Raw genomic sequence first — 13,349 nt, forward strand, 5'->3', positions numbered from 1 at the left:
TATGTAAAGGTGATACTTACTACCTGAATATTTCTTGGTTGCATATGAAAAAGATGCCACCAAATGCTGGCCTCAGAGATGTCCTCCTACTTTGGACCGTTTTAGGCACTCTAAGTCATTCTCTGTTTGAAATGTGAAATGTAGTATATCATGGTGACTTCATTTTTGACAGGAATATTCAATTCGGTAAGGTCCATGGAAAAGATGACTTACACCCCTTGTTTATAGAAAGAGAAGAGGGGAAAGTACTGGAGAAAATGCCGCTGTTACTCACAGCGAGCGCATTTTGTTCACATTTTTCTTCCTCTCTTACTTTAACCATCAATGCTTATATCTCCCTATAATGAGCTGTATCTGTCTCTGATGTTTGCTGATAGCAACCAAGACTTAATGTTCTATTATCCACATTTTTGCATATTAAAGTGGAAATGTTGTTGAAAATAAAAGTAGAAATATACAAAGAAAGACACGATTTTGCTGGAAAATGGCAAGTGTGCTTTCATCAGAAGCTGAGACATTTTTTTTTTGCTTTGTCTCCACACCTCATCTGACAGTGTCAACTGAATTGGCAACCGATGTTTATCAGACTGAATTACGATGTTGGTAAAACAGCATAATTGACAGTCGCCACAGACCGTAATGGCACGAATGTTGGCCAAATTGAATAGATTGAAGTTTGTGTGAAATAAAGTGTTGCTGTTTTACACCAGCACTCAAATATGATATAAATGATTATCATGTCGCTTGTTTATTTTCCAATGCAGCACATCCAGAACTTCTTGCTGCAGGTGTCAGGTGACCGGCTGGCAACCGCTCTGTTTCAGCTCGCCATCTGTGGAGGCTCCCTGTCTGTTCCACAGGACCTGGTGCCTAAAGACAAGGCATCCAAAACCACAGAACAAACTAAAACAGAAGACAGGTCTACCACTTCCATTCCAAGTGAAGGTTCGAATGCAGGATAGTGTTTCTGTCACACATATTTGCTAGTCTCATATTGCACACTAAACATTTAGCAAATACACGCTTTTCTATGATTAACAGGAATTTCTGCTTTGTGTCTCTCAGCCAAAGTAAAGCAGTTCCTGAAAGACAGCCTGGTTGCTCAGAACTCAGCAATCACTTTGTCCCACATTGCCTCTCTGGAGAAGAAGTTGACCAGACATTTCCATGTCAAAGATTTCCTCTCCCTAGAGCAAGGCAACTTCCTGGAGTTCCTGGAAAAACACGTTCAGGTAAATCTACTTTTTTTAATATAGTTTACTGCCAAACATCTTGAGTGTGTGCATGAGTGTGAAATCACCCTTGGAAAGACTTCAAAATGTTGTCACAGTGATATCATAACATTTGATGCCATTCTCACCCTGCCTCTGTTTGGTTGTGTGCAGCTGCTGCAGGACACACTGGGGTCTACTTTGATTCTGGGCAGCGGCAGCATGCAGCTTGCTGGCAGCGGTTTCAGACCCACCAGACAAGATGTGTTCGAGTTCATCAAACAGTGTGGCGACATAACCTCCACTGATCCAGATGAAGTGAGTCAGTTATAGGCATTAGAGCTGGCACTGTAATTTAAAATACTGTGAATGTTAAATAAGTAGAAACTCACATCCAACTTTCTTTCCCCAGCTGTCCCACATTGAGTCAGCACTGAGGTCCCACTACAGGGTCCGAGACAGTCGTGACTTGGGATATGGCACACTGCACATGCTGGCCGGCCTGGTCCAACGCCAAAGAAAGCTGGCTGGAGGAGGCCTGAGCGCCGTCTTCTATGAGTCAGCCCTATTTGCCAAACACAGCAAATCAAGGTTAGAAATCTAATTCCAGCTCTGCACCACTCAAGTGACTTTGTAATGCTCTGTCATGAAGCTGAGAGTCTTGCAAAGACAGATTTAAATAAGAACAGTAAATATCAAAACAACAGGGCTAACGTCACAGTGTCTGTTTTATTTTAATCAAGTTTATATTTTCAGTCTTTGATCATCATGTGTCAGTGGGTTGTTTTATGGCCCCGCACTTCTGTGGCTGTAGGCATTCTGTTTTCAGGTTGTCCATCCCATTCTCATGAACATATCTCTTGAATGCCTTCAAGCAATTTCTTCATATTTGGTACAAACACCCACTTAAACTCAAGGATGAGCTGATGAGAATTTAGTGTTCCGAGGTCACCATCACCTCACCAAAAATGCCTCACAATCACCACTCTGGCCGTTAGTCAACACCATACAGGAACAGAAGGGGAGACTGTGAACATAGTGCACCTTTAACACTTAAGATGTTTGAAGCACCAATGTTTGTTTGTTTTTTTTATAATTCAAAACTGTTTTTTTGTGACTCTGCGTTAGCTTCTACATTTCAAAGTCTCATCTACAGTACGTACATATGAATCTGGACAGAAATGGATGTAAACTGCAACTTGACTAATTTGACTTTGAGTATGTAACCGCATGTGTGTTTTATGTGGGAGAATAACCAAAAACTAACCTCCAATCCTTTTCACGCCCTGTTTCATTGCCGTCTGTCTTTGTTCTTCTGTCTCTCACAGCTCTCCCATGAACAGTGCTGAATGTGGACCGGAGTTAGTGGGGTGTCTCGGTGAGATGTCCAAGGACCAGGCCCTAGCAAGCCTGATCTCCTGCCCTCTGCTGGAAAATTTGAGCGACTGGAGCCAGTGGGAATTGATCTTCAAACCCATTCATGGCTGTCTCAAAGATTTCATAGAAAGAAACGCAGGTAAGCGTCAGCCATTTTGTCATTTGTAAATAAATGTAAAATTGTACTTCTGCTCCGAGTACATTAAATGTAATGTTTCCAAATGGTAAATGTGATATGTCATTCATACAGTGAAGGTGAGTTTACCACATAGTGCACTATATTTACTGTTCACCATTCTATTTGTATGTCAATTTATTCATCCTCAAAAATTCTACATTTTAATTACTGTAAAATTTACTTCTGGAGATTTTAGAGGATTGAAGCTAAATGCCTTGAGAAGCCCTCTAGTACCATTTTATTTCCAAAAGGTGCAACCAGGTAATAATCTACACAAGTATTAGATGCAAAATTATCAGAGGCTTTGCAAAGGTAGGAAAGGCTTAAAACATGACCTCAAGAAATTTCAGAATAGGAGCAGAAGAATAGATGAAGAAATAGCTAAAGACTGTTTTTAAAGGTGTTATGGACAGATGAGATAGGAGTTAAGCTTGATGAACCTTTTTCATTTAGGTTCCACCAAGGTGGGTTAGAACTAATTGTTTGATATGAACAATGATGAATTGGCCCTGTTTGAGTGGCAGATGGACTTCCAATGGACTCAAAAAATTGCTTGCGGTTTTGGGAGGATATTTAATTCAAGCACTGATACAAGAAGTCTGCAGCATCTAAGAAAAAGATGACATGTTACAGGACAGTACTCCATCAACTGCATCAAAACATTCCACTATTTGGCTAGTCAGTAAAAGCTTCAAAGAGGAGCCAATGATGACTTTGAACCCTTGCTAACCAGATTTAGATCTCACTGAACACTTATGAGCCCTCCCTAAATGTGAGATTCACATTAAAGGATAAGCAGCACATGGGGAATCTGTGGTGACTGTCAGCTAAAATAATCATGATCAAATAAACACAGTTTCAATGGAAAGCTGATGGGTGACTGTCTGACAGCTAATTTTTGTGTTTATTTTCTTGCAACACAGGTAATACAGGCCTGGCAGCGTTAGAGGTGGGACCAGGTTTACTGCTTAGGATCACCACACACACTGGAGACAAGTACTTCTCTAATGCCGCCACAGCACTGGACCCCGTCGGCACAGCCGGCCATCTTGTGTCCATGGTGGTAGCTGATGGGATCACCAACGCTCCTACAGCTCTCCTGGCCAATCACATGGAGAGCTCTCTGGCAGCAGCCGTGGGTAAAGAAGGTACTGATGCAACAGGGTGGAAAATTAAAGATCACTTTCAATTCTGTTTGAATAGCACGGAAATATGCACAAGTATTATCAAATGCAACATGACTGTGTCACTCTTCTTAAAATTCGGTTTGTGTTTTTTAGATTTGTCCCAGGCTGAACAGGATGTGCAGTGTTACAGCAGAGTGGCCACATTCCTCCTGGAATGTTTAACACGACTCCCCAGCAAAACCTGCCAGGCTCTTTTGCAGCAGGTCAGTCACACTGGATTGCCCAAATAGATTATTATTTAAGAGAAATCATATACTGTTTTAAAAAAGAAATTGCGTTAAAGATTTGTTTAAATTGTGGAGTAGAGATGGAAAGAGAAGTAGAGCTTGTTAAATTTGTCTCCCAACTTCTTAAAAAGTACTCCTCAGGCAATAAAAATGAAAACTGTGATATTCCAGAACCACACTGGTCTGCTTTTACAGTTAGCAAATAGAAAGCAATAAATAAAATGTGGAGAGTGCAGGTACTGATGCTGGGCTTTAATTTCTTTTAAAATGTCAATACTCGGACTGCGCAATAACGAAACATTCTTCTCTAGTGAACAGATGGTGGACAGCTTTTAACAAACACACACAAAAACTAGGACAGCATTTTATAACATTTAATATCTCCTTGACCAACTGAGTGGGCAGCTTTAGCTTGGGAATTTAATCAGCTCACTTCATTTGCTGAAGACTTGGTTGTCAAACTGTTGTCATGCCAAATCACTGACAATGACATAGTAGCTTTCTGGGTAGTTGCTCATTTTGGACTCACTGTTGTTTGTGCTAAAACACTCTCTTTTTGACATTAAACACAGAACCAACGCTTTTGTTTTTGAGGAAATTTTGACATTTATTTTGCGTAACAAAATGTTGAAAGGTCCAGCAGTGCATTTCTGTGGCAACTGTGATTTAGAAATGGTATTTACGCTCTTGCATGAATATGACTTCCAGGTGTTTCTGGAGCCTTTCTCCCGTGTCCTGGGCCAAGCCACGTCTAAAGAGATTCTCATCACTGTGGCTCAGTCTGACCCAAGGCACATGAACTGTCTGCATCGGCTGGGCATCCTCCTGGGGATCACAGACTGGGTCAAAGATTATCAGAAAAAGCTGAACCCACCGCAGAGCCAAGACTATAACACCTACACAGCACCCGTGGATAAGGTCAAGGTCAGAATACAGAAGAATATAAATGCAGGATTCAGATTAGAGTCATCTATAATCACAGAAATCTTAGTCCTTAAATGTATGGACTTGGTATGTTTTTCTTATAAGCACAGTAATGGGAAATAAAGCAACAGAATCAGTGAAATCAACAGACAAACTTATATTGGTGATTATCATGAGCAGTACAGGCTGCTAAAATGTTAAATAAGGCAAAATAACATCTACAAAAATTGAATGTGATCTTTGGGTTCCTACTAGTTAACGTTGCTGCCATGACTACACAGCATTTGCAGCTGCCAAACCATAATAATCAAATTTCTTTCTCATAGTGACAGCATAATGAAACCTTTTGAACAATGTCAAAAAATCACTATAACTTCATATTTTAGCTGAACATGTGGCCATGAAACGCCATGAAACACAATGTGTGGAAAATGCAAAACACATTTCACATGTAGACAAATATGGACAAATTTACAAAGGCAAAGCTGTCATATAACTGTAAGTGTGTAGCAGTAAATGTGCTGATATTTTTCTTTGATTTGGTTATCAAACTTGTTTTCTAATTTACTTTTATGACTTCAGTCTAATTTGATAGACTCTGAAAGCAGCAGTCTGTCAGCTCTCAATATGAGTGAAGACGAGTATCTTGAGGACAACGGGATGGACAGCAGCGAGACTTCCTTCCAGCTCAACCACAGCCTACAACAAGGTGACCGAAAGAAGTACTCCACAACAGCAATTGTAACTTTAATGTGAATAGAGGGCTCTACCTGCTTCCTTTTTTTCTGTTTTTTGATTACTAAGTGTTTTCTTTTACTCAATGGTCATCAAGACGTTGAGATTGAGGAAGAAGAGGATGATGAGGAGCTGTATGAGTGGGCTCCACTTCCCAACGGAGAGTTATCAGACGCGAACAGTGAAAGTGAGGGAGGCCAGGCTGAGCAACAACTTGAAAAGTCTGACATGGATGAAAAGGATGCTGCATACCATTACCAAAAAAGCATAATCGAAGAAATAAGGTTTGTCAAATCAAATTATATTTCCTCTGTCAATTTAAGTGTCATAATTTGTCCAGACTGGTAACCCATACAAGAAAAGCTAAACTGTCACTCTTTTACAGGAAAAGTGAGTTTGGTATTGGGGTGGAATTGACCGCTGAAGGCCAGAAGCTGATGCAGGTCCACCAGGAGAGACTGGGCCGCAGCCTGGACCGCCTCTCTACTGAACTGTACAGCAAAGACACACACTTTGTCCTGGAACTCATTCAGGTGGGTTCTAATTCATTCACACCTCTAAAGATGGATTCAAGTCATAAAAACTTCATAGGGACTAAATGCTACTGAGCACTAAAGAAGATATAATATTTTTTTTTAATGTTTTGCTCCTTCATATTATGATCAAGTTTGATTGAAATTCAGTGAAAGAATAAATAAAGCTACTTTAGATTTTGATAATCAATCACACCCTGGCTAGTTATCAAAGCACTTTTTAAAAAAAAAAAATTTTTTTGGACATTTTTTGGCTTTATTTGACAGGTTAAGTTGAGAGGCAGACAGGAAAGTAGAGGAGAAGAATGGTTTCGTGCGCTGGAATCGAACCCAGGCCGCTGTGTGGGGGAATCTAGCCCATGTTGAAGGGTCGCCTGCTCAACCTTTTGAGTTGTCTGGGTGCCCCATTCAGCACTTTTTTCACTATTGGTATTATTGTCTCCTTAGGATCAAGGATAAATGTTGAAAAGAAGCATATTTAAAACATAAAAAAGAAATGAACTTGATTACTAATAACCAATATTGGCCCTGAAACAGCAACGCTGGTTGACTGACCACTAATTTTGGTTTCCTTCCAAGTTTGTCTTTCATCTTAAACATTTCTGACCGCTTTTTTTTAAATCTTTTTCTTTTTTGTTCCAATTTTCAGAATGCTGATGACAACAGTTATCCATCAGAAGCTGGTGTTGTTCCAGCGCTTGCCTTTGTGGTGGAGAGAGACTGCATCACCGTCCTCAACAATGAGACCGGCTTCCAGAAGGAAAACATCAAGGCCATCTGTGATGTGGGCCGCAGCACCAAGGGCAAACATAAATACGGATACATTGGTAACTATGTGCAGGATGTCTCAAATAGTTGCATTTGGTTGACTGTTGCTTCATTAGAGGCAGGTCAATGAACTATTGTTTAATATCATTAAATACCATGAGGTGTTTTGTACAATGTTTTTCTTTTTCTTTTACATGGACTCCTTTAAGAATGTGAAGCTTGAGTCATCAACATGTTGTCTTAATACTTCTCATTACACTAATTGTTATAGGGCAAAAAGGGATTGGCTTCAAGTCAGTGTTTAAGGTCACAGACTGTCCTGAGATTCACTCCAATGGCTTCCACTTGTGCTTCGATAAGACCTGCGGGCCCATGGGATACATCCTCCCCCACTGGACTGAAGATGAGAGGCCTCTGGACACACAGCTGAAAGACATAAATCACCACAGGTTGGACGATTGAGACAAAATAGGCTTTTTCAAAGCAGACATTTTGACTTGACAGTTATCCAACATGCAAAGTCCCAGGACCCTTAAACTGAATCAGCTAACTGAAATTCATCCATTCTAAGTTTTATTTGCCACTTTTCCTGCTATGATGTATCAAAATGCGGTCTGTGAAAAAAGGCTTGTTTGATTAATGCCACCATGATATTTTAAATTTGAGGTCAAAGCTGCTGCTGCTAATTCCCTTTTGGGACTTAATTTGGGATTCAAATGGGGTTCGCTTAATCCAGAATGAAAGCCCCTATTTAACCCATTGCACTGCCACATTCCCATTTTTACAGTGTGCTGCTGCTCTGGGTGAAATGTCCTGTCATTGATGCAAAAGTCTAGTTTCCTCTCAGAATACCTGAATTAGAATATGCTGGAATGTTAGTGTAGAATGTTTGCCCGTTGATGCCAAAAAGCACAAACTTTAATTATTACACTCTTTAGAAAAATGACATTACAAATTGTAGCTTAAATCGCTCTGTATTTCTATTCTGGGCTCCATCACCATGACTGCCAAATTACAGCGGCAGGTTTTGTTCCCAACCAGAAAAAAGAATGTTTCAAATTTATTCCTGTGGTTTGTGCCTCTGATTGCATCTTAACCTTGTCACATCCTGTGCAACACCAAACCGATTGGCAAAACACACAAAACACAAAATTAAGGTAAAATTATTAATCTGTTACCCCTAACATAACCTTTCTAGGACTCTTATTATTACAGTATTATAATTAATCCTGTATTTGTGTGTTTAAAGGCATTCCAAATTTGAAATGAAATCCAAAACAAATGACTCTTGGCACATTTTCTATTCCACTGCCTAAAGAAATAGACAGATTAATTTTGACTAGGGCTGCAAGTATCGAGTATTTTAGTAATCCAGCATTCTGGCGATTTATCGAGTAATCAGATTCTGCGCTTGCCATGCATGTTACAGCATCAGAAATTGAAGTGAGTGCGCTGTGCAACAGAAATAACCATCCTGGTGGAACACAGGTGGACATCTCAGGGGTATTGTACATATACAGTATGGTACAGCAGTATTCAAATTAAAGTAAAGCCATGGGAACCCAATATTTATTTAGTTGGTAATGTAGAAAACTAATAAATCTGTTTTTATGTTTGGTCCATTTAAACTGCTGGTACTACAGCTGATAGAACACAAATAAGAAAACTGATTAGTTTATTAGTATTTAATTCAGAGAATATTTGATTCACTTTGATTTGATTCAAATTAAAGTGATTTTCTTCATTATGAGACAGTATCAGACCTTCAATGCAATATCGTGTTTGAATATAATTATTATGCTGCTGTCTGTTACAAATAATCACCTGCATTGATTGATAAAATAAAGACATTACACACATTTAGCAGTTTTCTACCAGCATTCCTGTGTCACATAATTTCCAGTAGCAACTTTGTACCATCATAAATTTACATTTTCCTCAATGTTCTCCATTAAAACAGCTGTTCACGATCGGTTCATTATATGCGAAAACAGGTCAAATGATGCGTTAAATGCTCCTGTTTGTGTGGATGAGTTTGAAACAGGAAGTCTGAGATAACATAGAAAGTTGATACCACCTTCAGACCTCTGACTGAGGTTTTTGTTGAGCCGACGTACACAAAGAAAGTCTGACTATGTTGAACTGGCTTCACAGTTCAGTTCTCTGATCTTCTAAATGCCATTAACATTAGAAAAGTTGCGCCAGATAAAATAGAAGCATCCTGTCAAATTTAAAATCCCCTCATAATTTATTGATTTTCAGTCCAGGTCCACCAGTTAGTGACCTTGGGTCTAGTAAGTAGTGGATTAAGTGAAGCCTCGATTCAGAGAATCTTGCCTCGAGAAATTTTAGTCATCAAATTACACTCAGTGCATTTGTTCTCTTTTTAGCTGGACCACTAAAATCAGCCTTCCTCTGCGTTCTGAAAACCGTCTGACCAGAAACCTGTTTAATGACGTGCACCCATCGCTGCTGCTCTTCCTGCACCGCCTGCGCTCCATCACCATCTACAATCAGGTCATCCATTTTTTCATTCCAAAGAAATAAACAAGTGTACATATGAATTTTAGCACTCCATGTGAGATGTGAATATAAACCAGCCTTAAAGGATTTAGTAAAAAATCTTCCCTAATTCTCTCCTCTACTGCTTTCTGTCAACAGAGTGAGAAACGTCACATGACAATGACTCGCAAAGACCTCAGTCACAGTGTGCTGGAGGTGGAGCACACAGAGGGCATCGAGCGCTGGCTAGTGGTCAAAACCACACTGAAGCCCAAGAAGGTGATGCACACAAATGAAATCCCATTCCATTCTGCTGCTTTGCTTTCAGATACTCAAAACAACAAGTTAGCATCTGTTTGTGCACTCAGTTCCTCCTGGGACATAAATAAAATCCACTGGAGCTTTGCATTTCTCTGACATGCTCCCAGTTTTTGGGCTTCATAAGTGTCACTCGTTCTGCTTCTCAAAGGTCTTCCTTTGTGAAAACTCATTCATTAGTCAGAGTTTTCACACACACAAGCGCATAAAGGCCACCAAAATAATTTTAATGATCTGTCAGGCTGGAACGACTCCATAATCCCCGCTACTCTTTCTTTCCTAGCTGTTCCTCTTCTATTTCCCATAGGCAGCCACCCGTTACCTGCTGTTAGGTTATGTAAGAGAAAGAACAAAGCTGAGTGAAGGAAAAATGTCTTGCAATTTTTGTACATTCTGTGCTCTAGTTTGCCATCAGCGTCACCGTTCATTGAGCAGACACCGAGATCCATTTCTCTAAAAGTCATCCTGTTTGTGAGCTGTTGCGTCTGCTGTGACATTGATTTCAGATCAAAGAGGATGTTGAGTCGACCGAGCTCGCTTTGGCTTTCCAGCTTGGCAGCGACATCACAGGAGGTGACGTTGTATGCCAGCCTCAGAAGCAACCTGTGTTTGCTTACCTGCCCCTTCGCAGTTTTGGTTTTCGTTTCATCATTCAAGGTGAGAACTGAGATTGAGATCACAGAGCAGTTTATTTCTGAGCACATTTTGTTTGTTAAAGAAAAAATTGTGCCACTAATTGATGCCCTGTTCTCCTCTAGGTGACTTTGACATTCCTTCCTCTCGTGAAGATGTTGACAGAGACAGCTCCTGGAACCAGTGGCTAAGATCTGAAATACCACAGCTCTTCCTCCAGGCCATGGATGTCTTCACTGTAAGTCAAACTTGCAGAGCTGTATGGAAAAAAACGCAACCAAGAGATGAGATGCTTATTGATTCCTGCAAAGAAAGCAGATTATTTGATGAACTAATCTCTGGGCTTTTTACGTAGACCTTCTGACAGTTCACTCTTCAATGAAGTGGGGAGGAAAGGCTTCCAACTGTTGTCTTCTATTTTTAACAAGCTTTTTATTCACTAAAACATTTCTGTGGTTTCTATTATGTTGGGGTTTTTTTAGCAATGGAAAATTAACATTCATAAATCTCAATATGTCCCACAGTTGTTTAAAATGAAAGGTTTAACAGAAATTGGAGAGTTATGCCTTTTGAACGACTGAAACATTTTAAAGCCCTTGTAAATTTATGTTTTCTGTTTTTTTTGTTTCTATTTTTTTTTCATTCATGATGTGCATGAGTCATGTTGAAATTATGATCAAGATTAAAAATCAAAATGACTTCATCTTTTTTCCTGAACCTCACCTTTGTCAAACCAGGAAAAAAAAAACTAACATTTGGTAATTTTTTTTGGCTTTATATTTCAATTTAACAGCCACATGACCCCAAGATTGAAGAAAAAAATTGCATTGTAACAATATGATAAATGTTCTTCATTTTACCTGTCAGTAGTTTTGATGTTATGTCTGATTAGTGTATTTTTAGGGCCTTTACTGTGAAGTATTTAGATAATAAATGACTGAAAATGTGTAAATAGAAATGGCTGAAAGATATGTATAATATTTAGTTCATGAATGAAACCAGTAACGTCAGAGATATTTTTAATAAATGTGATAAAACCGTTAATATGAGCCTGGTTCAAACAATGGCCTGATTGACTTTGTAGCTGAGGTGAATGAATAATGTGCGCCAGCCACAGGACATCTGAAACATGAAATAGTAATATCGTTGTCTTTTGTCCTGTCTTTTCCTTGTTCCAGGACCACCCAGAGTTCAAGGGGCTGAAGGGCCTTTGCCAGTTTCTGCAGTTTACTCCCTTGCCTGACGAGGTGCTGGACTTCTTTAAGCCCGTTGCTAGCCAGATCATTCAGCTGCTCAAGGGCAAAGCCTTCCTGCCTACACTCTGCTCAGGTATTCCCTACACCTGCAGGCTGTGCAAATGAAACCCTTAAAAACTCATGAGAATTTGAAAATACTGTGCCTAAATCTTCTACTCCATGCCGTTTTTCCCAGATGGTAAGGTTGTGTACAAGCTGCCGTCCCAAGTGGCCGTCTGTCAGGATGCTGTGATCCGTGACGTGATCGGTGGAGATGAGCTGGAAAGGCACCTGTCTCTGTCCTATCTCCATCCGGGTTTGAGCCCTGCCCCGCCCGCCTCCCTGCTCACTCACCTGGGAGTCCGATATCTGCGGGGATCAGATGTTACCACGGTAACCACAGCCATGGCCAAGGAGCTGATGAGAGTGGAGGGCATCCATTCAGGTGTGTACAGACTAGAGATTAAAGCGCAGCTAAAATGTAGTACTGTGGCATGTGTTCGAGGTAAAAATACAGCTGCTTTTCAGAAGGGATACATCTAGTTGCTTAGAGATGACATCTTCAGTAATTTTTTATGATTGCATGCAGCCTGTCATATTTTAGTCATGGTGACTGTGGGATTTTAACTGTGAGCAGAAAAAGAGGGGAAATGAGTGATGACAACATAAATGTCTTTAATGCAGTTCAATTTTTGACATGTAAATTGTATAATTTTGGCTTTATTTTACAATATTAGGAGTATTTTGTTGCATAGAAAAACATGCCAACACAAATATGGAAACTGTGAAACATTTGCTAATGAATTTGCTACTGTAATTTGCTTCATTGATAGTCTCATTAGCATACCTACTTATGTTTCAAACCACTCTGTCTGGTTTTTAAACAATAGGTACTAATTTTTTTTTTTTAGGAAACCTATGCATATCTTTCTTTATTTTGTTTTTTGTGTGTGTGAATTCATTAGAAACAAACAGCTATTTACATATATGCCTGTTTGCTCTGTAGTCTGACTGTCCAGATGTAGACTGTGGGTGTAGGCCATCATATGGCCATTGTATGGGCCTCTTCTGCTCTTCAAAATGTGCCTTAAATATGGCAAATGATAACAACCTCAGAACTGCAGCCTTCATGCTAATAACAGCAAGTTTTGATTGATTGATGTTAGATTTGGATTATACAGTAAAGCAGACATACTTGGGTCTTTGAAGTTAACATTCATAGTGATCTCTTGCATGTTTTGCCCACTAGTTGAAGAAGTTTAATTTTTACCATGTTCCTAAGAAACAGTTATACCCCAAAACACTTTATAGCAGATTTACTGAATCTACATCCTGGGTTTAGCACTGCTCAAGGGAACTGCGATTGGTTTAAAGAAACACAAACACACCAGAGTGCTTTTTTCATCTATAACAGAATGATAGCTCGGTGTAGATAGGTCTGGTGGTGTAGGACTATTTGATCTATAATTCTAACTAAATTCTGTGTGATGTACAGTATATTTCAGTAAGTTTTGGACACCA

The 13,349-nt window shown here is 39.7% G+C and overlaps 1 protein-coding gene across 4 annotated transcripts in view; it reads left to right on the plus strand.

The window, feature by feature from the left end:
* Positions 1-13,349, plus strand: part of wu:fj29h11 (uncharacterized) — a 61,992-nt gene that overhangs the window by 16,244 nt on the left and 32,399 nt on the right. For all 4 annotated transcript variants that reach the window (XM_051939109.1, XM_051939108.1, XM_051939110.1 and 1 more), the window contains exons 9-27: positions 765-945; positions 1,066-1,232; positions 1,386-1,529; positions 1,624-1,802; positions 2,540-2,727; positions 3,690-3,914; positions 4,047-4,156; positions 4,889-5,104; positions 5,687-5,813; positions 5,937-6,123; positions 6,225-6,372; positions 7,022-7,199; positions 7,412-7,589; positions 9,531-9,657; positions 9,802-9,921; positions 10,467-10,617; positions 10,719-10,831; positions 11,772-11,922; positions 12,025-12,273. In XM_051939109.1, coding sequence (XP_051795069.1) covers positions 765-945; positions 1,066-1,232; positions 1,386-1,529; positions 1,624-1,802; positions 2,540-2,727; positions 3,690-3,914; positions 4,047-4,156; positions 4,889-5,104; positions 5,687-5,813; positions 5,937-6,123; positions 6,225-6,372; positions 7,022-7,199; positions 7,412-7,589; positions 9,531-9,657; positions 9,802-9,921; positions 10,467-10,617; positions 10,719-10,831; positions 11,772-11,922; positions 12,025-12,273 — 3,139 coding nt within the window. The remainder of the gene's footprint in view (positions 1-764; positions 946-1,065; positions 1,233-1,385; positions 1,530-1,623; positions 1,803-2,539; positions 2,728-3,689; positions 3,915-4,046; positions 4,157-4,888; positions 5,105-5,686; positions 5,814-5,936; positions 6,124-6,224; positions 6,373-7,021; positions 7,200-7,411; positions 7,590-9,530; positions 9,658-9,801; positions 9,922-10,466; positions 10,618-10,718; positions 10,832-11,771; positions 11,923-12,024; positions 12,274-13,349) is intronic.

This window comes from Acanthochromis polyacanthus, chromosome 19 (assembly GCF_021347895.1).
Source record: "Acanthochromis polyacanthus isolate Apoly-LR-REF ecotype Palm Island chromosome 19, KAUST_Apoly_ChrSc, whole genome shotgun sequence".
Taxonomy (NCBI): Eukaryota; Metazoa; Chordata; class Actinopteri; family Pomacentridae; genus Acanthochromis; species Acanthochromis polyacanthus.